At 36.4% G+C, this 26,817-nt stretch overlaps 1 protein-coding gene across 13 annotated transcripts in view; it reads right to left on the bottom strand.

Moving 5' to 3' along the window:
- Positions 1-26,817, bottom strand: part of UGGT2 (UDP-glucose glycoprotein glucosyltransferase 2) — a 238,444-nt gene that overhangs the window by 39,952 nt on the left and 171,675 nt on the right. For 12 of the 13 annotated variants that reach the window (XR_013533952.1, XM_078368500.1, XM_078368709.1 and 9 more), the window contains 6 exons: positions 25,320-25,399; positions 21,914-22,103; positions 14,187-14,345; positions 13,775-13,860; positions 5,116-5,200; positions 270-355 (listed from right to left, as the gene is read on the bottom strand). Coding sequence is in view for 12 of the 13 variants with exons in the window: in XM_078368500.1 (XP_078224626.1) it covers positions 270-355; positions 5,116-5,200; positions 13,775-13,860; positions 14,187-14,345; positions 21,914-22,103; positions 25,320-25,399 (686 nt within the window). In the remaining variant the exon portion in view is untranslated. Of the gene's footprint in view, positions 1-269; positions 356-1,021; positions 1,940-5,115; positions 5,201-13,774; positions 13,861-14,186; positions 14,346-21,913; positions 22,104-25,319; positions 25,400-26,817 lie in introns of those variants that run through there. The other variant, XM_035292797.3, reaches the window with a different exon arrangement.

A 26,817-nucleotide genomic window follows, 5' to 3' on the forward strand; every position in this document is an offset into this window, starting at 1 on the left:
ACAGATCTTTGCCACTCACTTCTCCAAGGATTATTTCCTGAGGTTCCTTGTAACTAGATATATCATTTTTCTCCATTAGTTTGTATTTTATTTTCATGTCTTACAGCTCTAGTTTTCTATCTTGTACATAGCAGTAACATTTATGTATTTATATTATCCCTCCTAGATTGGAGGACCCCTGCTGTACTTAAATTTTTACTACCTGTGGAACTTCCACATACTAGACTGGATCAATCTAGGTATGTGTTAAAATATTCATTAGTAATTACCTTTTAATGGAATCCCACATTCCTTTTGTTTTTTCATCTTCATCGTTAAGGACATCTTCCTTAATTTTGTCTGTTTTCTTTTTCACCTAGATAGCATGGTTAAAATTAGAATTTGGCTGCTTTACATTTCATGCTGTATGGTTAGAAAGTAAAACATACGGGCAAGATTACCACTGGAAATCTAAGATGGATAGTTTCAGTAACCAAAGACAGGCAATATCTTAGCACAATGTTGTAAACAATCAGGTCTTCAACTATCAAGTCAACTTCTTTGTTTAGTTTCTTCGATGGTTACCTCCATATTGCTAAATAATATGCTTACATTTGTGTTTATTAATTTACCAGCTTTTAGGCATTATCTACTAGTATTTCTGAATTCAGCGTTTAGACATTATTCATTCTTTGTGATGACAGATAAATACCTCGCTTATTGTCATCCTTCCCTTTCCCTATTTGTCTGGAAATTTTGGTAGTAAAACTGTTTATCTTCAGTTCTTCTACGTATTTTTGTCACTTTAAATAATATTTAAATCTCTTATTTTTTTTTTTATTCCCACAATCCCAACAGTTTCTCTTGTATATTCTGTGTATTAGACAAGGACACCACTATTTCTATGCTTTTCCTCTACCTCCCAACTTAGGTTAGTTAAACCTTGACTTTAGCATTTGTAAATATAGATAACATTTACATTAGTTCAGTAAACATAAATGTATCTGTTGCATTTTGCTACAGTGATTCAAAAAGAAGACAATCAGTAAAAATTGTTTATCATGACAATGTAAAGATTAACCATTGATGAGTCTGAAAAGCTACTAAAATTCTATTTCCTCTGTACAGTTACAGTTTTAGCACAGTACAGACTAGTTAGTTTCCTCCTATGGTCACTGTACCACTCCTAGAAGACTTCTTGCTAGTTCAGATGAATTGTCCTTTCTTACATTCCACCAGCAGAGAACTATTTTTTTTTCCTGAATTTCATTGTCCTTATTTTTTCTTGTGGGAGGTATACAAATATGTCTTCTTTATCACAGACACAATTTTTCCAGTTTGTTACTCATGTTGTCTAATTGTCTGGAATTCTTGTTTACCTGAACACATTTTTCTTAAAGTTCAACAATTAACGATTTCTTTCTAGGTTTTCTTTACATTGGTTTACAGATTAGTTTCACCATTTCTTGAACTACCTATCTTCTTTCTTGATCTTCATCTTCATTGTACTGGCAAATGTCTTCAAGAAGGGGTATGAAAAAATCCTCATACTTCAGAAACTTTTTGCCTTCACATTTGATTAAAAATTTAGCTAGATACAGAATCTTAGGTTTAAATTATTTTCCTGAAAACACTGAAACCTTTGTTTTGCTGTTAACATCCAAGTATTCTGAAAATGAAATTCTGGTGCTAGTGTCAAGGGTCATTATATTGCAGTGACCCACTTTTTCTTCTTAGTAGCTATTAGGATCTTATGTGGGCCATTTTCATTCATCCTACTTGGTAATTTGTGGACTCTTTTGACGTGAACATTTTTCTCTCTCAGCTTTAGACACTTTCTCTCCTCCATCTTCTCTGTACTTTCTGGAGTTCCTCTAAGTAGGCTACTGGATTTCATGGGCTGATCCTCTATGTTGCTTATCTTTTCTCCTCTCTGTTTTTCTATCTTTTCACTGTAATTCTGAGAGAGAGAGATGGTTAGGAGATAAAACTGTGTTACTGGAAGGTGGCTGGCATGGTGGCTCATATCTGTAATCCCAGCACTTTGAGAGGCTGAGGCGGTTGGATCACTTGAGGTCAGGAGTTCAAGACCAGCCTGGCCAACACAGTAAAACCCCACCTCTATTAGAAATACAAAAAATACATGCACACACAAAAATTAGCCAGGCATGGTAACACATGCCTGTAGTCTCAGTTACCTGGGAAGCTGAAACAGGAGGATCACTTGAATTTGGGAGATGGAGGTTACAGTTAGCCAAGATCAGGCCACTGCACTCCAGGCCTGGAGACAGAGTGAGACTCCATCTCAAAAAACACCCAAAAAACAAAAACAAAAAAAACTACTGAAAGACCTAGGTATGGATAAGCTGTGGAATATTTGTAATTGGTATCTTTCACCAATTCATAAAAATTCTTAGCTATTATTGCTTCAAATGTTACTTGTACCCCATTCTTTATCTTCTGAAATTCCATTTAGACTAATTTTATTTATCCAACAAACATTCATAAAGTGCTTTATCTTATCTTCCTAACAGTCCAATAAAGAGATTCTATTATTAACCCCATTTTACAGAAGAGGAAATGAGACAAAGAGATTAAGTAATCTGTCCAAGGTCACACAGCTAGTGAGTGGCAGAGCCAGTTTTAAATCCACTCCTAGTGATCTTAGACTTTCACACTGTGTGTGTGTGTGTTAATACTCTATGCTATATTTTCTTTTTTCCTGTCACTGTTGCACTTGGTACACTTTTTTTGGGCCTATCTCCCAACTCGCTAATTTTTTTTTTTTAATGAGAGAAAATATTTTATTTGAGGGATGGCAGGGGTAATGTGTAACCAGAATATTTTTTTAAAAAAAACCTCCTAAAACTCAACAATAAAAAAAATTAATAAAAAGCAGAAAAATAATTAAACAGAAACTTCATAAAGGAATATATAGGAATGGCAAATAAACACATGAAAAAGTACTTAACATTATTTATCATCAGAGAAATGCAAATTAAAGCCAGAGGAGACACCACTGTACTTTGTCATCAGAATGACAAAGTTAAAGAATCAATTGCAAGGGAAAATGTGGAACAACTGGAACTCTCAGAAATCGCTGGTGGGGATATAAAATGGTAAAACTTGGGACAACGGTGAGTAATTTCTTTTCTTTTTTTAAAATTGTTTCTTTTGTAAACATTTGTTTTTTTAAATTGCATTTTAGGTTTTGGGGTACATATGAAGAACATGCAAGATAGTTGCATAGGTAAACACAGAGCAGTGTGATTTGCTGCCTTCCTCCCCATCACCTATATCTGGCATTTCTCCCCAAGCTATCTCTCCCCAACTCCCCACCCCCCACTGTCCCTTCCCTATGTCCCCCCCGATAGACCCGTGTGTGATGCTCCCTCCCTGTGTCCATGTGTTCTCATTGTTCAACACCCACCTATGAGTGAGAATATGCGGTGTTTGATTTTCTGTTCTTGTGTCAGTTTGCTGAGAATGATGGTTTCTAGATTCATCCATGTCCCTACAAAGCACACGAACTCATCGTTTTTGATGGCTGCATAATATTCAATGGTGTATATATACCACATTTTCCCTGTCTAGTCTATCATCGATGGGCATTTGGGTTGGTTCCAGGTCTTTGCTACAGTAAACAGTGCTGCAATGAACATTCGTGTGCATGTGTCCTTATAGTAGAATGATTTATAATCCTTTGGATATATACCCAGTAATGGGATTGCTGGGTCAAATGGAATTTCCATTTCTAGGCCCTTGAGGAATCGCCACACTGTCTTCCACAATGGTTGAACTAGTTTACACTCCCAACAACAGTGTAAAAGTGTTCCTATCTCTCCACATCCTCTCCAGCATCTGTTGTCTCCAGATTTTTTAATGATAGCCATTCTAACTGGCTAATTTTCTCTGAAGGCATGTTAAAGCTATCTACTGGATTATTATTTTGGTATTGTATTACTCAGTTTCCAAAGTTATAATTTAAAAAAAATCTGATGTACATGTTTTATAGTTTCTTATTTCCTGCACTTATTTTTAAACTCATCTTTAATTTCTTTAAACAAAGTACAGCTGTTTCAGAGGGTATTCCAGTCATTCTAATATCTTGAGTCTCTGTGTGTTTTCTGTTTCTGCTGGTTTTGCGTATTTGGTTAACTTTGACCATGAGCTGGTCTTTACACTAGAAAAATTTTATTTTGCAGCTTAGGACAGCTTTTTTCCTGTCACTGTTAGGTTACTGTAATTTATTCCAGAGATTTACGGGTGTCTCTTCCAGATACCTCTATACCCTATCAATCTAGAACTATTTTAGTACCAATTCAACATTCAGGATTCCCTGGCCTACTTAGGTGACTCAAACTTGGTCTAAAAGAGTGTGTATGAGGAATACTTTTTTATGTTTCATCCTTACCTTGAAAACATAGCTAGTTTATTGTAGAGAGAGTCTTCTAATAGAGTACATACTGTATGTGGGTTCTGGGTTCTAATTTTCAACCCCTAACCCATCAAATTAAATAAAATGGTAAAGTGTGACAGGACAAACAAATGTTCCCAGGGCAATAGTAGCTTCCTCGGGTCAAGAGAAGTTTCTGTGCTTGCTTATTTCACTAGGCTCTTATTTTCCCTTTAAGTTTGGTTTTGTGTTTCCTTATTATTCTTATTATCTCATTATTATCAGTTCCTCATTGTTCTTAAGATTTAAAAAAATTTTTATCTCATATTTTAACTAGTTTTAAGCAGGAGGGTTGGTCCAAAAAAATAGCATCTGCCATCATTAAAAATTCCCTTTCTCTCCCTCTTTAAAAAAAGAAACATCAGCTTTTCTTTTAGGACTAATTTTTCAGCGACTGTTCTTGATCTCATCTCTAGACTACAATTTGTAACGTTATTTGGCTACAGATAAGGTGTAAATATAAGTTAAGTTATAATGTAAAAAAAGAATTCTTCTACCTTCCAGTTCTGTTTTCCATTTTGAACTTAATCCTCTTCCTTTTTTACTGCTGGAGTTCAATTATACCATTTTAGGTTGTAAAATTGTAAAGTTAGTATTAAAATAAATAAATTAATTAAAAAGTAAAGAAGATAATTCTTAATATTAAGAACCAAGCCTATAAAGAGCTCTGCCTCACACACTTTTACTTCCAGGATCTTGCTTTTGAAGCTGTTTAATACGACAATGACACCTCCTAGGTCGGCTTGAGATTCAGTTCCTTCATGCCTGAAAGTAGAAAAATGTGTCCATAACTAATTCAAGAATAGACATACAATTATGATGGCATAAATAAAAGAATGAACTCATTTTGCAATAAACATGAGTCCAACATCACTACTGCATATATCATGTTTTTCTGTTTCTATAGTCAATTAAGATACAATAGGCCAGATTTTTCAAAATGATCCAATAATTATTAGCTTAGTCCAAATTTAAAATTGTACAAAAGCAACTCATTAAATTCAATACTACCCAATCACTCAGAAAGTTCAAATTACGGCTTATCTTTGCTGTTATGTACCATGGCTATCATAAAACTAAAATCTTTCACATCCCTGATATATTACAATGATAATTACAATTTTTAGACTTCAAAGTAAGTTGTTCCTCTATCAAAGGAGTTGTACATTACCCAACGTTTTAATATCCACCAGCCATTTTCAAATGCCAAACTCTGACGTATGTGTTAAACTCACAAGACTGAAAATGTGTCTACAGTGTCCATCTGCATCACTTGAATGTTTCCATTTTGTATTACATATAACGCATTTTTCTCTAATTTTTAAAACTGCTTAAACAAATATGAGAACTGTGCTCAATAATTATTTTTTCAAACTATTTTTACTATGGACTGAAAAATTCTATCATATTTACAATAAAGTTGAATTTTGTTGAAGGGGAAGCAGATGTCAAATTGGTAGCTACTTTTGAGTTGTTATATATAATATATACTTATTAACGTTTTTCCAAAATCAACACCTGGGGAGTCTAGCACTATCATGACTAACACATCTTTGACATTCTCTTACTCCCAATTCCTGGGTCAAACCAAAGTAGCAGGAAGAACTCTGTCCAACAATCACCAGTAGAAAACAGAAAAAAGCCAGGTGTGATAGCTTACACCTGTAATCCCAGCATTTTTGGAGGCTGGGGTGGGAGAATCGCTTGAGTCCAGGAGTTTGAGACCAGTCTGGGCCACACAGTGAGACCTTATCTCTGTAACATTTTTTGAAAAATTAACTTGGTGTGGTAGACAGCGCCTGTAGTTCCAGCTACACAGGAGGCTGAGGTAGGAGGATTGCTTGAGTCTGGCAGATGGAGGCTGCAGTGAGCCATGATTGTGCCATTAAACTTCAGTGGCAAGAGAGACCCTGTAGAAAAGAAAGAAAGAGAGAAAAATAGAAAAAAGAGAGAAAGAGAGAAAGAGAAAAAAGAAAGAGAAAGAAGGGGCTCCAACTTGTATAGTAGAAATATTGTCAAATTTCTTAAAAACTTCAAGTTTCTTAAAAACACTGCTCAAGGGCATTGCAACTTTAGCCATTTAATCCACTGTCCACTGAGACTCAGAGCATAAAGCCAGCTAGCACAGCACTACAGCTAGACCCAGACAAATTCTAAAGCAAATCTCTTTCCACTCACATCAGGTAGCAGAGGTAGTGATGGTGATAAGCTCTCATTCTATTTGAGGCACTTTTTAAAGCACTTCACAGATGCTCACTCATTTAATCTATACAACCATCCTTTGAGGAGAGTAGAATTATTGTCCTAGATCCAAACTGAGCCTAGGTAGTCTGGCTCTTCACCACTGCACTATCAGACCTTTACCAACAATGCTAAGAACCTGAAACCTCTAGATACATGAGAAAAATGAGCAGCTTAAATGAAGGGAACAAGCTAAATAGGAGGAAATGGACTTCACTGATAAGGAATTAATGCAGAAAAAAGGGAAGCATTTAAATAATTCATATTCTCAATGAGATTCAAGAGAATACCATAACTTAGTAAAAGCCATTTACTTCAAAATGAAAAATTCACTATGTGTCAGAAAGTATAATTAATAAAAAAGGACTTATACATGTGTTTCCTGAAATTCTTAAAAAAAATCATTTATATTTTCAGAGAAGAAATGTAAATCAAATTGGCCTTATATTTTTCATCCAAAACACCAAATGATAAGAAGCAATGATGAAGCCTTGTTTTAAGCATTCTGAATAAAATTATAATGCTGTTATTCAATACTTAGGAAAGTTATAATTAATACAGAACTGAAAAAGAAATTTTTAAACCTTTGAGGACCACCTCAAAGTTTTAAACATTTGAGGGTACGTCACTAATGTCTCTGAAAAAAAATTATTTGCGGATAGGTGGTGTATATTATGATATGGCAGGCAACACCCTAACCTTTAGCATATACTGTATGAGTAAGAAAGCTACACCCAGTTTTTGTTGTTGTTGTTACTCAACAAAGCTAAGGTTTTGGTTTAGAATTATATTCTGCTAAACAGATACATATGCATGTTACTTGGAACTTAGAAGTGAGTGAGGCAATGTGCTGATGCTTGCCTAGCTTCTTTTGTCAAGCACAGTCATAAAGATATTGAGGTTTTCTAACATCTGTGTTACAGTGTGTAATCGCTTAGCTTTCTGGGTACCAAAGGCTAGTTGATATGTTACTAGCAGCAGCTTCTAGCTTTCTTTCATTTCTGATGATGGGAAAGTAGCAGCTCTTTCTGGTTGCTCAGTTCCTTGATTTTGTTCTCAAGCATTCCTAGGATCCAGCCCTCCTAGAGAGCTTGCTCCTCCAGTCCTTCCTAACATAATGTAAAAGCATCCAATTGCTTGTGTTAAATCCTTCCCTGATAATATGGGAAGTCAGCTATTTGCTACAATTTGAATGTCCCCTCCAAAACTCATGTTGAAATTTTATTGCCATTGTGACAGTTATTAAGAGATGGGTCCCATAGGCACAGGCAAGGACTCCATGCCTAAAACACCAAAAGCATTGGCAACAAAAGCCAAAATAGACAAATGGGATCTCATTAAACTCCCGAGCTTCTGTACAGCAAAAGAAACAATCATTAGAGTGAACCAGCAACCAACAGAATGGGAAAAAAATTTTGCAATCTACCCATCTGACAAAGGGCTAATATCCAGAATCTACAAAGAACTAAAACAGATTTACAAGAAACAAACAAACAAACCCATCCAAAAATGGGCAAAGGATATGAACAGATACTTTTCAAAAGAAGACATTAATGAGGCCAAAAAACATATGAAAAAATGCTCATCATAACTGGTCATTAGAGAAATGCAAATCAAAACCACATTGAGATACCATCTCATGCCAGTTACAATGGCGATCATTAAAAAATCTGGAGACAACAGATGCTGGAGAGGATGTGGAGAAATTAGAACACTTTTACACTGTTGGTGGGAGTGTAAATTAGTTCAATCATTGTGGAAGACAGTGGGAAGACAGTGTGGCGATTCCCCAAGGAACTAGAAACGGAAATTCCATTTGACCCAGCAATCCCATTACTGGGCATATATCCAAAGGATTATAAATCGTTCTGTTATAAAGACACATGCACACATATGTTAACTGTGGCACTGTTTACAATAGCAAAGACCTGGAACCAACCCAAATGCTTATCGATGATAGACTGGACAGGGAAAATGTGGCACATATACACCATGGGATACTATGCAGATAAAAAACAATGAGTTTGTGTCCTCTGTAGGGAATGGATGAATCTGGAAACCATCATTCTCAGCAAACTAACACAAGAACAGAAAATCAAACACTACATGTTCTCACTCATAGGTGGGTGTTGAACAATGAGAACACATGGACACAGGGAGGGGAGCATCACACACTGGGGTCTGTTGTGGTGGGACAGGGGAGGGACAGCAGGGGGTAGGAAGGTTGGGAAGGGATAACATGGGGAGAAATGCCAGATATAGTGACGAGAGGATGGAGGCAGCAAACCACATTGCCATGTAGATACCTCTGCAACAATCCTGCATGTTCTTTACATGTACCCCAGAACTTAAAGTGCAATAAAATATATATATTAAAAAAAAAGATCGATGTGTCCCTTAATAGGTGATTAGGTGATGAGGCTCCACCCTCACTGTGTAGAACTGGTGCTATTATAAAAGGGCAGTTTAGCTCTCTTTTGCTCTCACTTATCCTTCTGTTTTCTGCCACAGGATAATGCAGCAAGAAGACTTCTGTCAGATGCTGCCCCTCAGTCTTGGAATTCCAACCTTCCAGATCTGTGAACCAGTAAATTTCTGTTTGTAATAAATTGCCCAGTCACAGATATTCTGTTACAGCAGCAAAAAAATGCCCTAAGACACCATCTAAACAAAAAAAGAATGTGAAAAGTAAAAGACATAAAAAAACTGTGATCAATAGCGAATTCATTAAAATTTACATTTAACTAATGTCAATATGATAGTATAAAACTAAACAGAATATTGGGGGTAGGGGTAAAAGTATGTTAGATGCTTCCACTGAAACACCAACAAGATAGCTACCAGACACTGAAGTGAGTATGAATAGCCACCCATTCTCAATACCCCCCACAATATGCAGATTGCCCCTTAGAGAGATTAAGCATATAAAAATGTTCACAGAAAGGGTTATGTGAGATGAAGGCAGAAAAGTTTCCTTACAGAGAGCTGTTGCCAGATTGTGAGTCTCCACCATTGTACCCTGTGGGGAAGGAAGGAGAAGAGCATTGCCTTCTCATTCCAAACTCAATAAGGTATACACTTTAAGGAGAAAACACTTTGCAATACATATTCTGAAGGCAGGATGCACAGAGACTTGTATCTGATTCATGTCTGGGAAACTTAAAAGTATATCACGAAGCAGGACTGAATATTTGAGGACTGATTTATTGCTTTAACTGAGGACTCAGGAGAGTGCTTACTACCTCTGCAAATGCCTGAACTACAGTTCGTTGGGCAACTGATGTGTAAGTATTTCCACAGATCAGATGCAACCAAGAAGGACAGCATTTGGTTTTGCTGTTACCACTGGGTAGTCATGTGTCCTGCCAACACGGCAACCAGGAGGCATGAGGAGACCTCAGTCAAAACCGGCTGGTGGTGTGGAGGCTCAGGGATTAGGAATGTTGTCAGAAGCAGCCAGTTGGAATAGAGATGCACCAACAGAACCAGGCAACTAAAGGAGAGTGAGGTGCAGCAATAGAGAACTTTTAATAAGAGTCCACAGAGAGTGAGTTTTAACTACAGCAGAGCAAGCAAAGTTACAGTGGACCAGTTCAAGTACCTGCGGAGAAGGAATGGAAAGGCTTGTTTGACATCTCCTTCCTCCTATATAAAACAGGAGATACAGTTCAGCCTCAAAGGTACCAAACTAAAATTAACTACAAGTATTACTCTGGCAGAAAAAATTTCTCTAAAGATTTAAAGCGAGAAGTCTAGCACAATAATTTGGCATTGAAGGTGCATAAAGTATTTAACATTCTCTACAATTAATAAGGAAAATCTGAGCAGCATTTGTCTAATTTTGGTAGAACTAAAAAGAAGTAAAAGAGAATAATTTTGAGAATAATTTTTATATTCAAGGTAACAGCCAACACTGAGTACACACAAATAATCTGCAGTTAAAGATTACAACAAGATTGACAGACACTGAAAGTACACACTCTGAAGTGGAAAGCCAAATTAAAGAATATAATTTAGTCATGGCTTTAAAATCTGAACTTAGAAACTCATATAGATATTATTTTAGCTTAGATTTTTAGCATGTTTCAAGATTTTTTTCTAATTATAAAGGTAATATCAATTATAATTAAAATGTAAATTAGGATAAACAGAACATCCATTTTTTTCATATTTTATATTGACCTCATTTTCATTATTGGTACTTTACTTTCAAAGACATTTTATTATATAGTAACAATATTTGTTTTTCTCCATCTTGGATAGCTAGTGACATTAATCGTATGTGGAATTAAATGATGACTAAGCATATAGTTTTATTGTTTGTAAGTAATACAAATTTATAAGTTATTTCTATTGCTGAAAGTTGTCTGTGAATGAGAAAAAACAATTTTCACTAATATGTTAGTGGTACTTCAAATACAACATCAAGAACTAGTTTCTTTCTAAAACATCTTTATGAACTGTGTATAATAGAAAAATAGTAAAGAAGATAAAATAGAACCTAAATCATGTATAGTTTGAGTTCTACATAATACATGTACTATTGTATAATCATATTTGTAAAGAAGAAGGAATAAGTGGAGAGGATATGAACATTTACTCAACATTCTATGATGATTTTCTCATTGAGTCCTTAGCAAAATCCCACAACAGAGGTAGGATTATTCTCTTTTGTAATGAGGAAATAAAGACTACAAAGAGCAAAGAAACTTACACAAGATCATACAGATGGTTGGTGATACAGAAGGGATTTGAATTCAAATACATAAATGGCTTTCCCTTTGCAAAGTACAATGGTGAAACAGTAGTGGCAAATACAGAAATGCCAAGTTCCTGACAATACAGTTTGCACAAAATTTAAAGAGCTGAAACGAAGCATGAATGCTTCTTAAAATTATGCCTTGAAACCACGGCTTTTATAAGGGTCAATATAAATGTTACAGTCTACTTTGCTCATTTTCTATACTATCACAGCACTCTTTTATAGCACTTAGAACATGTAATAGTCACTCATTTTCTTGACTGTCTTTTCTACTGGTATGAGTTGTGGGAGGGTAGAAACTGTGCATTTGTAATGAGAATAACACAGCAAGGTAGCATAGGTTGCTGCCGAGGCATTAGAACATCATACCCAAAGGGGTATGGGTGATAGCCAAAGAGAAGAGTTTAGAGGCACCGTTTCTGCCTAGCAAACTGGGCATCTGCTGTCCTGGCTTCCTTTCAAACAGATCAAAAATGACCCATGATCTATTTCCTTGCATATATTGCTAGTTGCATGCGTGTTCTTTCTCTCTACCCAACTCCTCTTCACTCTTGCCTGATGTGACATAGAGATGGTGCCCTCCCTGCCCAGGATTTGTAAGTAGTAGATCTTTGAACTTATTTCCTATTGTGGTGGTGTATGAAATTTGTACCACCCATTGGAAGAACCAGGGACTACCCCAGATAGGGTTTTCTCTAGGATGCTGGGGAGAACACAAGGTTGGGTTCCCTGCGTCACTGCAATAGTCAGGAAGCATAAACTGGACATGGGTCACACAAGAGCCACATGGACATCTGTCAGTATATAAAAAAAGTTTCCTGTGTGAGGGAACCTAGGTCTGGGATCAGACAACTATGCATTAGATTATCCACTAGGTAAAAGAAGTGTCCCATGAAAGGCACAGAGTAAACATACACATCCAGCTGCCTTTCATACCTGTGTGCATAAACCATTAAGCACATTTATTAACTGACACTATAAGCTAGACAAAGCATAAAACAAAGGGGAAAAAAGATACAATAACCTCTACTCCTACATTATCTTTGTTGAGCACAATGTGTGGTATAACAAAAGATGCTAAGTATTGAAAGAAATGCAATCTAGAGATATTTATTAAGGGTATAAATAAAAGTTTATCAAGAGTTGGCAAACTATGGCCAGTGAACCAAATCAAATTTGTGGTCTATTTTTTTTAATGGTCCTAAGCTAAAGATAATTTTTACATTTAAAAATGATTGTTAAAAAAGACTTTTGACAGAGACCATATGTGTTCTTAAACAAACATTAAATACTTTTGGCTCCTTACCAAAGAAGTGTGATGATCCCTGCTTTCTACTATGGCTCGCTAATGACCAGGAAAATTTTTGTGCAAAAAACAAATTCCAAATTGAATATAACCCAGGGACAATGGTTTTGTTATATAAGATATAATGTATAATATATTGTCATTAAATGATCAATACAACAATTATGCTGGTATAGGGGAAAGTCTAAGAGCCTGAATTTGTGGCAGCTGGCCTGCCACTGGAGTTGGGCAACAGCCTGGGGCTGCAGGATCTGGCAGCTCAGCCTTCTGGTACCAGCATTAAGTTGGAGCTGTGGGGGCCTACGTGGAATTGCCTTTTACTTGGGTGAACATGGTTTTGGGGTCCAAGGCAAAGTCTGGTGCTCACTTCCCTCTCCTTCCCCCAAGTGGGTATCTCTCTCTAGCTGTACTATATCAGGTTGAGGGAGGAGTGATGCATGTAATGTAAAACTATCCTTCCTACACTCTTGAATGTGTCTTTCTTATTTCTGTGCTATACCGCAGTGTTGTAATAGCTCACCTGGTTCCTTTGTTTTTATTAAGGTAGTTTCACGTGTGGAGTGGATAGTTGCTCAAATTGATGTTTCTGCATGGGTATGAGCACTGGAATGTCCTATCTTGCTGATGGACCTAACCCAGTTTTTTTTTTTTTCTTAGACAGAGATTTGCTCTCTGGTCCAGGCTGGAGTGCAGTGGTACAATCTGCTCACTGCAACCTCTGCCTCCTGGGTTCAAGAAATTCTTGGGCCTCAGCCTTCCAAATAGCCGAAATTATAGGTGTGTGCCACCACGCCTAGTAAATTTTTGTATCTGTGGTAGACACGAGGTTTTGCCATGCTGGCCAGGCTGGTCTCAAACTCCTGGCCTCCACTGATCTGCCTGCCTTGGCTTACCAAAGTGTTGAGATTACAGGCGTGAGCCACTGCGCCAGGTCAGTCTTAACATTTTAATTGTTGTTTTGATGATCTTGGATGTATTACACTAAAATGTATTTATGTTTAAAAATTTAAAAGCAGTCTACATAACTCACCCAACTACTTGATAAATATCTTCAGATTTTCCTGGGTATAACCTCAGTATCCAAGCACCTGGATTTGCTTTTAATTGAAAATATCCCTTTTAAAATGAGAAAAAAAATAATTAATATGACTAAAACCATCTAATTGTTCATGAATACATGAATAATCCAAGAAAGTATTAATTGTAGAATGAATAAATTCTATAAATAAATTTCAAGTAAAGAGATTTTACAATAACCTGTTAAAATAATATTATGAAACTATGATTTTCCCTATTTTTATTTATCTTCTTCAAAGATGCAATTTTGTTTTCTGCAAACTGTCCAGCAACAGTAGAATAAAGATCATTTCATTTTACTATTAGGAAAACACGGAATTTTACCACAACATCAAATTAAATATCATCAATTAAATACTACTTACAAGATTGGCCATCACTATTGTATCAACCACAACAGGTTTATTTTTTGTGCCTAGTGTAAACTGCAGACCCTGAGGAGGCTGTTCTGTTATTTCATCAAAGCAATGTCCTTCAAGTACTAAGTATTCTAGTTCATATTCTGCAGTAACAGTTTTCTCGGTCTGTGGAGAAAGTGTGTCATTGTTTTGGTGTTAGTAAAACTCATAATACAACATTGTGAAATAAATACATGTGATTTTTTAATACTGGCAATGTATTTCAGTGGGTAACTTCAAGTCCTTCTTTTACACATGAGGGAATTTATGAGTTGAATTGATTTCTTCAAGACAAAAACCTTATGATAAACATTTTCTTTTTCATGACATCAGCTTTACCTGAACCTCACGATACATGCACCAATATAACCAAGCAGGAAAGACATGAACATGAGATTTAGATGGGAAATTACTTAAAGAATCTGCTTCAGTTCGCTGTTGTCCTGAAGCTCCCACTTTAGACTTGGCAAGAAAGCTAACTTACTATCTATTGGCCTTCTTGTAATTAAAAAACTTTAATGTCTATAATCAACAAATTATAAATTGATCAATGCAATTCATTTTTAAAGTTAATTTAAAAAATCAATATAATATTCCATTTCCCAAGTGGAAAGAAGAAAAAACAGAAAACACAGAATAAATGTCAACACACTGATTTCTATTTCTTGTCTTCATACATTTTTTGGTAAGAAAGTAATCTGCTTTTTTATTAAACATGGTTTTCTAAGAACATGTCCCTGTCTCTATAAACATCTTTTTAAATGGCTGAACATTCCAGTTGTTTCTGGATTTTTCTCTACTGCAAATGTTATTAAAGAATTTTTCAAGATAAAGCTTTTTCTCTTCTTCATATGAATAACGTAACCAAACATGAGAATAAGTCAAACAGTGACTGTTACAGTTTGAAAATTCTGTTGAGTTAACTAAAATCAGTGATGTTACATATATCTAATCTTATTTCACCATATTAGGTTTTCAACACTATTGTTTAGTGTGCTTAGAATATAGAGTATTTGGATATATTCTGTATTGTATAATTGTTTTTCCTTGACTGTAATTGTCTCAGAAATAATTACAATATTTGTTTACAGAATATCTTTCTTGATTTCTATTCTTATTTTACTGCTTTTAAGAACAAAAAGTAATTCTCCCACCTCAGCCTCCCGAGTGTCTGGGATTACAGGCACAGATCAACACTCCCAGATAATTTTTTTTGTATTTTTAGTAGAGACGGAGTTTCACCATGTTGGCCAGGCTGGTCTCGAACTCCTGACCTCAAGTGATCTGTGTGCCTCGGCCTCCCAAAGTGTTGAGATTATAGGCATGAGCCACCATGCCAACCTAAAAAGCTCATTTTTAGCAAAAATATGAGTCAGTGATCTTTTTTGATCCTTATGTTTTCATTTTCCCTTTGTATTTTTATTTTCTGTTCTAAATATTGTTTATACCAGATATAAATTTAATACCTTTCAAATGTAACTTTGAGAACATACTAATTTTTCTAAAAGGATATTAATTGTATTGTTCTTCTGTGGTGAATAGCTAAGTGTCTTCCTTTAAAAAAAGGTTAGGTTTAATTATAAAGATTAGCATTTGAGTTTGTTAACAACTATCTGTAAATATGTTTAGTATTTTTGTTACTCTTGAACATGATTTTGTGCAACTGCAGACACATTTTCCCAAGTTATTATTAGCAAAGTTATAATACGTATCTTGATCTGTGATCTGAACTCTGAAAGCTACCTGATAGTGGAGATGGATAAATGATAGTACATCTTTTCTTGCATCTTAAGGCATGTGAAGGCTGAACTTAATGACTTTAGTGCAATCTGAACTTTGAGAAACTATTCAGGACTCTGAATCGGCAAAAATCCAAGGAAAAGTGAAAGTAAGGAATTAGTTTTAGATGATTAGGTGGTTTGAGGCATATAAGGTATGGTAGTCTCCCTTTATCTGTGCTTTTTTCTTTGTGCAGTTTCAGTTACCCTCAGTTAACCATGATCCAAAAATATTAAGTGAAAAATTTCAGAAATAAACAATCCATACATTTTAAACTGTGCACTGTTCTGAGTATCGTAATACAATCTTGCATGATAGTGCTTGTATTCAAGGAACTCTTATTTCACTTAGTGACCCAAAAGCACAAGAGTAGAGGATGATGACCTACTTTTATAATTGTTCTATTTATTATTAGTTACTAAGGTTAATTTCTACTGTGGCCAATTTATGAATTAAATCTTATCATAGGCAGGTATGTATATGAAAAAACAAAACAGTGTATATAAGGTTAGGTACTATGTATGGTTTCAGGTATCCACTGATTGGATAGGGGCTATCTCAGAACATTTCCTTGTGAATAAAGAGACTTCTATAGTACAAGTCTTCTGATATACAAATTTCCTAGTTTGTTAAGGTTTGTTTTAAATTGCTAAGTTTTATAGAGGGAACAGAACTCTTCACTACAAATGTGAACTTTCCCCAAATTTTATAAGTATTTGATGGTTTGAGATAGAAAATTCATATGTTATGTACTGAGAGACTAAACTGAGCCTAAGATGAACTGTGTGTTCATCAAATTCATAATATAGTATTATTTAGGATCTATACCATATCTCTGAAAATAAATTCTTTCACAATTAGATTGGTAATGAATATATCAATAAATATCAATAAAAGTAATATCAAAATTATTTATTTCAGAAGGGTTGATGCATTTTTCTGTGCATTCTTTTTAACATAGCCACATCCTATTTCCCGTTAGCAATCTTTTATCTATTGCACTTTTTCGTTCCTTGGTCAACCACTATTGTTGTTCTAGGTATTTTGATATCTTTCAGATATATGCTGTGATAAAATATAATTAGAGAGTCTTTGGATGCAGCTCTAACAGTAAGTGCTGAGAAGAGCATTATCTGAACTTCAGGTAAAAGTAACTATCTCACTTTTATTTCTTAATCCCTTTTGTCACTTTTAATTATGAAATTAATGCTGGTTGTGCAGTAAAGTCATTGTATGGACAATCATGTGAACAAGGTCCTGCTAAGGGGGAATTTTTCCAGATCACGTTTCTTCCAGGTATTTGGATAGTGTTTGGGAATTAGGTTTACCCATGAATGTTTGCACAGGTTAGTGTATGATGGTAAATCTCTCATTATTAGTCTCATTTTTGCCAGGATGTACATACTTTTCCCCTTTACCTAAGAATCTTTTCTACTGTAGCAAATGCCTTTGTTATTTTTCCAGGGTGGTTGCAGAATATTATAAGAATGTAGAGCACACAATGAAAAAGATGAGCCTGAGGAGTGGTTAACTTTTGCAGATGCTAGAATTTATAATCTCCTTCTGTTTATTCACCTAAATTATGAAGACACACAAAATTTTCCTTCATCTTAGTCTTCTAACTTCAGAGTTAGAGCTAGTGCTCATCCGAACAGCTTCTAAAAAGACGCTATTAGATTTGACACTCACCACAAAAAAGTTTTAATCTCCATCAGCTTTTGAATAGCTGCTGAAATTTGCACAAGCAGACTGATTTCAAATCTTTTCTAAGTTGTACTAATTTCTCCTACTACAAACACTTCACACTTTTGGATAAGGTGTTTAAAAGTTAAATTATTGAGTATATTGGTACATTCTTTTCATGAAGAATTCTAGACTCTGTTAAGAGATCTCACTGATCATGGAAAAAAATAGTAATTTTATTCCCACTTCTTGTAACATTCATTTGTTAATTTTTCTGATTAATGCTATTAGTTTGCTGCCTTTTCTCTAGATTTAAAGGATGACATAAGATGATGGCTATGACTGAGTTTTAGATTCTTTTTTAGGTGGGTCCAGTTGTGAGTGATGGGGAGTATGTTACAGAAGAGTTATTCAGGATCCCACAGAATCCACATGAGTGGATCAAAATAAACTTTCCTAGAAGGAAAATCTTTAGGCAAAAGGTAATGCATAAGACGCATGAGAAACAAACATAATAAACAATCTTAACCAAATTATTACAAGTAAATGTTAATACTTTAGTCAAAGCAATGATTATATTCTACAGGAGGTATCAGATACCCAGAGCTGGAAAAAGGTCAGAGGGCAAACAATGAGGAGAAGGAAGTATTTTTTCCTCATTTTTTGGATACCAAGTGATATGTTTCGGCTCTGTGTACTTACCTAAATCTCATGTCTAATTGTAATCCTCATGTGTTAGGGGAGGGCCTAGTGGTAGGTGATTGGATCATGGGGGCAGATACCCCCTGCTGTTCTCATGATAGTGAGTGCTTATGAGGTCTGATGGTGTAAAAGTGTGTGACACTCCCTCACACTTCTGCTGCCATGTAAGATGTGCCTTGCTTCCCCTTCTGCCATGATGCCATGATTGTTTCTGGAGGCCTGCCTAGCCATGTGAAACTGTGAGTTAATTAAACCTCTTTTTTTTGGGGCGGGGGAGAAAGGGAAGAAGGCAGGAAGGGAGAGAAGGAGGAAGGGAGGAAGGGGGGGAGGGAGAGAGGGAAGGGAAGGAAGGAATTCAAGCAATGAGAGAGACATTGCCGACCTGGATCTAGAGGTTTACAAGTTGATTTCTTTTTTGGAGAGAAGGAAAGAAAAAAAAATGAGTAAAGGAGAGAAAGAAAGAAGAAGAGAGAGAGGGAGGGTGAACGGAAATATTGCTTTATTCTGAAAAAAAAAATGGGTATTAATAATGGCTAATCAATGTTTTATTTAAATCTCTGAGTAGGTGTGATGTGGTATTGACAAGAATGTATATTTTATGTATTTGAAGTGGAGAACTCTATAAATATTTATTAAGTTTACTTGTTCCGGATCTGAGTTTGAGTCCTTGATATCCTTATTAATTTTCTGTCTCATTGAATCTAAGTCTCTACATACCTGGGTGTTAGGATCGTTAGCTCTTGTTGTTGTATTGATCCTTTTACCACTATATCTTTGTTGCTTTAAAATCTATTTTATATGCTACGAGAATTGCAACTCCTTTTTATTTCTTTATTTATTTTATTTATTTATGCTCTCCATTTGGTTGATAAATCGTTCTCCATTCCTTTGAGTCTTTGTGTATCCTTGCATGTGAAACAGGTCTGGATGTAACATGCCGTTGGGTTTTGGCTGTATCTTTTGATTGGGGGATTTAGTGGATTTAAATTTAGGGTTGCTGCCATTTGATGTTAACTGGCCGTTTGATCCATTCATTGATGAAAATTCTTTATGTTGGTGCTCTTTTCTTTTTGGTATATTTTTAGTAAGGCTAATACTGGTTGTTTCTTTCTGTGTGTAATGCCTCTTTCAGAAGCTCTTGTAAAGCTGGCCTGGTGGTAATAAAATCTCTGAGTACTTGCTTGTTCATAAAAGATTTTATTTTTCCTTCAGTTGTGAAGCTTAGTTTATCTGGATATGAAATTCTGGGCTGAAGGTTCTGTTCTTTGAGGATGTTGAATATTGGCCCCCACTATCTTCTGGCTTGTAGAGTTTCTGCTGAGAGATCTGCTGTAAGTCTGATAGGCTTGCCTTTGTGGGTAACCTGACCTTTCTCTCTGGCTGCCCTTAGTATTTTCTCCTTCGTTTCAACCCTGGTGAATCTAATGATTATGTGCCTTGGGATTGCTCTTCTTGAGGAATATCTTTGTGGTGTTCTCTGTATTACATGGGGTTGAATATTGACCTGCTTTGCTAGTTCAGGAAAATTTTCCTGAATAATATCCTGAAGGGTATTTTCCAGCTTGGATTCATCCTCTCCGTCGCATTCAGGTACACCTATCAAACGTAGATTAAGTCTTTTCACATAGTCCCACATTTCTTGGAGACTTTGCTCATTCCTTTTTATCCTTTTTTCTCTAATCTTGTCTTCTTGTTTTCTTTCATTAAGTTGGACTTTGACCTCTGATATCCTTTCTTCTGCTTGAACAATTCGAGTGTTTAAACTTGTGCATACTTCTTGGAGTTCCTGTATTGTATTCTTCAGTTCCATTAATTCGCTTATATTCCTCTCTAAGTTGTCTATTCTCAGTAGGATTGCATCAAACCTTTTTTCAAAGTTCCTAGTTTCTTTACATTGGGCTACAACATGTTCTTTTAACTCACAGAAGTTTCTTATTATCCATTCCTTGAAGAGTGATTCTGTCATTGGGATGCGCTCGTTCTCCATCAAGCCTTGTTCCATTGTTGATGTGGAGCTGTGATCATCTTTAGAGAGAGAGGCATTCTGATTTTGAGTATTCTCAGCCTTTTTACGCTGGTTTCTTCCCATCATTGTAAATTTATCCTCCTGTCGTCTTCGAAATTACCAACTTTCAGATTAGGTCTCTTGATTGGACGTCCAAGTGGTTAGTTCCCAGGGCCAGAACTGCGGCGTTAAGACTGATGGTGCTTTTCTGCCCAGGATTCTCCTGTCTGGCTTCCTTCTTTTGTCCGTAATGGGCGACTCTGCGTTGCCCGGGCTCCAAACCTCAGTCAGAAGGGGAACCAGTCTCCTTTACTCTGAGCCGAGAGCTGCCGCGCTAAGGTGCCGTCACAGCCACTGCACCGGTCTCAGGAGTCGTGCTGGGAACCCATGTGGGTCCTCCAAACCTCGGTCAAAAGGGGAGCTGGCCCTGTTTACTCTGCTCCGAGAGCTGCCGCTCCGAGCAAGCCGCTGTGCCGGCCACAAGAGTCGTGCTGGCCGCCCGTGTGGGTCCTCCAAGCCTCAGTCAGAAGGGGAGCCGGCCCTGTTTACTCTGCTCCGAGAGCTGCCGCACGGAGGTGCCGGTGACTCTTGTCACGCTGGTGACCCGTGTGGTTCCTCCACTGGGGATCTTCTGCTCCATGAGCGACCAGAATTTGTCTGAAAGTGTGGCGTCCTCTAGTTCTCTGCACTTTGACTGAGAGCTGCAATCCCGAGCTGTTATCGATCGGCCATCTTGGATCGTTCTCTAAACCTCTTTTCTTTATAAATTATCCAGTCTCAGCTAGTACTTTATAGCAGTGTGAAACCGGACTAACACACATCTTAGGTAAACTCTTCTAAAATGATTCCCTTTTTATTGTGGTTTCTGAATTCCTTTTCTCATTCTAAATTCAATGTTTGAAAGACTCAGTTTATTTTAAAACACTCTCTTTTTGTGCTGCGAATTGCTATAGTTGAGGAAGAGAAGCCTGACTACTCACTAGACAAGGGTTATATGGGGGGTGGTTGAGAAGCAGGTAACCTGGCTTGCAGTATACCAGCAAATTTTGTTTCCTACTTTCTATCCTAATCTAGTTAGGGCTATTTTTCTCTGGCTATGTGCTGTGAGGCCAAAAAAAAAAAAAAAAAAAAAAAAAACCCAACAACCCAACAACAACGAAACAGTTTTGGATAAAACTTGCTCTCCGACTTAAAAACTAAACTTGAAGAGCAAAGTAGGTACTTAATGGTGTTGTACTAAGTTGCCAAGTGTCCCTTGCCATATTTGTTTACATTGCTCATCTTAGAGAATTGCCTTTGTAAGCTAGAAATCTGAGGCAAAGGGGGGAAAAAAAGGTAAAGACATCTAGGAATTTGGAAATTAGAAAAACTTAAAAATCAGAGGAAAGATTGCATCAGGACCTAGAATTATAAAAAAGAAGATTCTAGTAAGCATCTATAGTATGACTGCTCACTTGCTACAACTGTAATAGCTGATAAGAATTTATTCTGTTTCTCTATTTTTATGTGACTATACATAACTTACATCCTTTAAGTGAATATTATCAAGGTCACAGTTGCTGTGTACTGTTTCAACCAACCAGCCTTCTGGAGTAATCATGTTGAGGGTTAGGAGGGGTGATTCAGGAATATCCAGGAATTTTGCCACTGGCCCAAGAGAAGAAATGTCATTAGCCTCTGACATCAGTTCTGGTTCCAGAACAAATCGGTAAAAGCTGTTAATAAAACATAAAAAGATATACTGTGACCCAAACTGAGATTTTTCTTCTAAAATGTTTTAAAATTGAAAATGGCTTAATGATCTGACCAGAAGTCTTCAATCAAAAAGACTAAAACACACTATACTGCAGAAGAGTTAGTGCTTATAAGAAATAGATGATCATTATTTTGTTGACACTACTATCTGTTATAAGGCTATGTATATTATCTACCATTGTTAACTTATAATTCCATTGTTATTCCTTAATAAGCATAATTAGCATCCCTTTAAGATATACCTGACTAATGCAGGTTCTAGTAGTTTATGGTCTGTTATTGTATTATGATTTGTACGCATCCTCCTTCAAATCTGACCATGGTCTATTTTTCAGCTATTTTATTAACTTTTAAGAAACAAGTAAAATTCAAGCTGAAATTCTAGTACCACTTTTAAAAGCTCAACTAAAACCAAACAGGATTAAGCTGAAAGCAACTGCTTAAAAGCACTTTTAGACTTCAGTTTTGCTGTATTTTAACTTCATCCTTCAATATTGTGCATCAGAATTATTACGTTATGCTATCAAGGCTAGTTGAGACTGCAGTCAAGGTGTCAGCTGTGCTGTAGTTCTCTCAAGGTTCAACAAGGGGTAGGATCTACTTCCAGTTTCATCTAGTTCCTTAAGGGCTGTCTGAATGAGGGCCATAGGTCCTTGCTAGTAGTTGCCTGCAAACTGCTCTCAGTTACTTCCCAAAAGGGCATCTCCAACATGCTTCAAAAGAGAAGCACAGAGAAGAGCCAGATAGAGAGAGAATGTCAGCAAGACAAAAGTCATAGTTCACAGTCTTTCATAACCTAATTGCAGAAGGAAAATTCCATCACTTTGTTTTATGAGAGGCAAATCACTAGGTCCAGCCCTCGCTCCAGGAGAACTTAGAGTATAAGTACTAGGGGGTCGTGATCACTGGGAGTCATGTTACACAGGTAGGCAAAGAAAATAAAAAGAGGAGAAACTGGAGAGAACACAGTCATGAAGTAAATGTACAAAACAAGTTCTTGCTGAAATGGAAATATCAAAGAAAAAGTACTCTGTGAATGTTGAAAGTAGCAATTTCTTTATGATTTAGTAAATACAATTTTTCAATAGCAAAGAGGAAATTAAAGACAAACTGCAGTGGAAGGTAAGTGAATGTGAGATAATATGGAGTCTGACCACTCTTTGAAGATATTTAGATGAGAAGGAGTAAAGAAGACAGGGGAAAAAGGACTCTAGAGGAGAGGAAGTTAAGGGAGCAACTTTTTAAAAAACTGAATAACTTTAAGGACTGAAGGAGAAAAGCTAGTACAGAGATTAAAGATCCAAAAGAGAGAATACGTGATATAGCAAGCATCCAGAACAGGAAAGCAAGGGATCAAAACAGACAGGGAATGTTCACATAAAAAGAAGAAGGATCCCCCATTCTTTGCAAGGCTGAGGAAGTATAGCAGTTAGAGTAAGGAGTTGAGGGAATTCCTGCTGTTAACCTGTCTCATCTCTGAGGAGAATAATTTACGAAAAGGAAAGGGCTGGGAATAATATGTAAGCTCGATTGCTTTGATACATGCTACTGAGTAAATAAGATTATGTTGAACTACTAGTTTAAAAAATAATAACTGTATATACTCTATCTAGTACATTATTTCATCTAGAAAAGTCAATTCTTTCCCTCCCAGTAGATTATGCTTGCGTATATGTTCAATAATCCCACTCTTTATTATATATTGTAATGTTTTACAGAGACACTATGGAGAGGATCCCTACTCCTGTGAATAAAAATTCCGTACTCATGGAACTAACAAACCTTTCAATTAGTAGCCAAAAATTTTAAAGGTTTTGTTCAGATGTAAAAAGGCATGTGATAAAATTTAAAACACAAAAGATAAATGAGAAACATAAAAACTGAATGAGATATATGGATAAGAGTCTTGAGGGACAATGAGTAAGTCCTAAACTTTCATTTAAATTTTCCACATTTTCCATTGTATTGCTTTCCTGCTATTAAAAATATTTATGTTTAAAATGTCTGCTCTGTCTGGGCACAGTGGCTAATGACTACAATCCTAGCACTTTGGGAGGGGAAGGCAGGTGGATTTCTTGAGTCCAGGAGTTCAAGCCCAGACTGGAGAACATGCCAAGACCCTGTCTCTACAAAAATACAAAAAATTAACTGTGCGTAGTCGCATGCACCTATAGTCCCAGCTACTCAGGAGACTGAGGTGGGAGAATCCCTGAGCCCGAGGTCGAGCCTGCAGTGAGCCGTGATGGCACCATTGCACTCTGGCCTGGGCAATGGGAGTGAGACCTGTCTCAAAACAAAACAAAAAAGTTCTGCTCAAGGCAACAATCTACAGTATGTCAACAAATACAATTTGAAAAGTAAACAAGGAATTAACAGAATGCCACCTTTCTATTTTGTGTAAGCATATATCTTTTGTTTAGCGACGAGCACATTAACAAGTTTTAAAAAGCAATACTAGTACAATGGTACATACCCTGTTTTCTACCCAGTGACACATGAAGGAGAATTGAACATTCCTATCAATAAGAATGGCTCACAATGACAGTGATTCTGATCCACAAAGAAAAGAAAGGGTATATGTTTGTTCCCTCTTGAGAGGGAATGTTATTTCAACAGGACAGTATTATGAGGAATATTTGTATATAATGATAAACAACATTTTTTGTATCCCTGGCAAATTATTCTAAACTAATTGTATTCTAATGCCCCCAAATAGTAAATGTGATGATATATGAAAGATAATTTTGATAATTCTGCTAAACTAAAATGGTTTAATTCTACCTTATTTCCCATTGAAATATTTCTAAATAGGTATTCCTAAATCATATTTCTAAGGATGTCTCCTGCTGAGGAAGTAGCTACAGTCCTCTGCTCTACCAGTAGCTACAGTACCTCTGCTATCAAAGGTATGCATCTAAATCATATTTCTAAAAATAACTATGAATAAATAAAAGTCCATGTAAATTCTGTAATTAGGTCACTTTACTGAGTTAACGGTTATTTTAATTTTTAATATCAATTTTATGTCAGTTAAGTTAAGAAACAGCCTGACCTTCTGACTTATTTCTGTGAAGCATCTTGTGAAGAAAAAAAAATAGGTCCAGCAATAATTATTCTTTTTTTCTTCTCAGCATTTACAATTTTTTCAAAATGAAATTTTGTTCACTCAGACTCACCTCTCTAAAGGGGCTTCTGAAAGCTTACCCCTACAGTTCATGAACAACTTTATCTTCATGTTGATAATCTTGCGAAGTACCTATTGGAAAGAAATTCCCATATTTGATATTAAATAATATTAATAGCTAATATTTATTATGCACTTACTATGTATCAGGTACTATATTAAAACATTATGTTCATTATCTCACTTGATCCTTACAATGCCCTGCTGAAATAGTACTTTTGCATTTTAGGTACCCAGATAATAATTTGCTCAAAGTCACACAGTAACTCACAGCAGAGGCAAGATTTTAATCCAAACAGTTGATTTCAATGTCCCAGGGTTATGCTGCTTGCCTTTTGCCTAAAATGACTTTTTTCATAGTATCTAAATGTCCTTAGTATTGAAGAACAAGGAAAGTAACTACTAGAATCTTGATCTGCAAATACAAAGTGGTGACCTTATAACAACATGGGCAGTATCCTGATTCTTTTGGAACTTAGAAGTTCTTGGCTACCTACAAATACTTTCTTTTCACTTTCCTGGATCATAAGACATAGAGGAAGAATTACAAATTTTGATAGTGCTCATCTCTACACAGGCGACATGAAAGGGAAGATTCAAAAGCTATTAGACAACAAAGGATATAGGTAAGAGGACAAGTGAAAAAACAGATATATGTAACAGAAAGGATACATGCTTGATGAGCAATTAGAACATAAAGAGTAAGAATTAAGGAGATTTGAGTTTCAATTCCTATTGTATCACTCATCAGATTTGTTACTCTGGAGGTCACTGAACCGCTGTTTTTCTCAAGTATTAACAAAAAACTACCCATTTCTTCCAATAGATTATCCTTTTATAAAGTAAGAAATAAAGTGTGCGATTATTACCAATGATGGAAACCAGAATGCAATTCCATATTTTATACTGCTGTATAATTCTGTTTTTTTTTTTTTTTTTTTAAGACAGATGGTCTTGCTCTGTTGCCCAGGTCAGAGTGTAGTGGTGTGATCATGGGTCACTGTTAACTTAAAATTCCTGGGCTCAAGCAATTTTCCTGCCTCAGCCTTCTCAGTAGTAACCATGACTACAGGTATGCAACACCACGTTTGGCCTTTTTTTTTTTTTTTTTGTAGAGACAAGGTCTTGCTATGTTGCCCAGGCTGAATTTCTCAAGTGATCTTCCTGCTTTGGCCAATTCCATATTTCTTTTTTTTTTCTTCTAACTATGGGGGTCTCTCTTTATGGCCCCCATGTCCCCCAGCCACCACTCAGGACTGGGCTGGGCTGTGTGTCTCAGTTTTGGACCCTTGCCCTGGTCCTTGCAGAGAGACACTACCCTTTCTGACCCACTCCCTGGCTTTAGGCTGTTCTGCAGCCTTTTCAGAAGGAAGCAGAGGATAGAGGATGGGCCTCTGTTCTCCTGTCCAAGTCCCCCCATCCCTCCTCCAAGAGAGCCCTCCACTGGTCCCACTCCCTGCTCCCCACCTCCTCCCGAGTTGGCCTCCAAC

This window comes from Callithrix jacchus, chromosome 1, assembly GCF_049354715.1.
Source record: "Callithrix jacchus isolate 240 chromosome 1, calJac240_pri, whole genome shotgun sequence".
NCBI classification, from domain to species: Eukaryota; Metazoa; Chordata; class Mammalia; order Primates; family Cebidae; genus Callithrix; species Callithrix jacchus.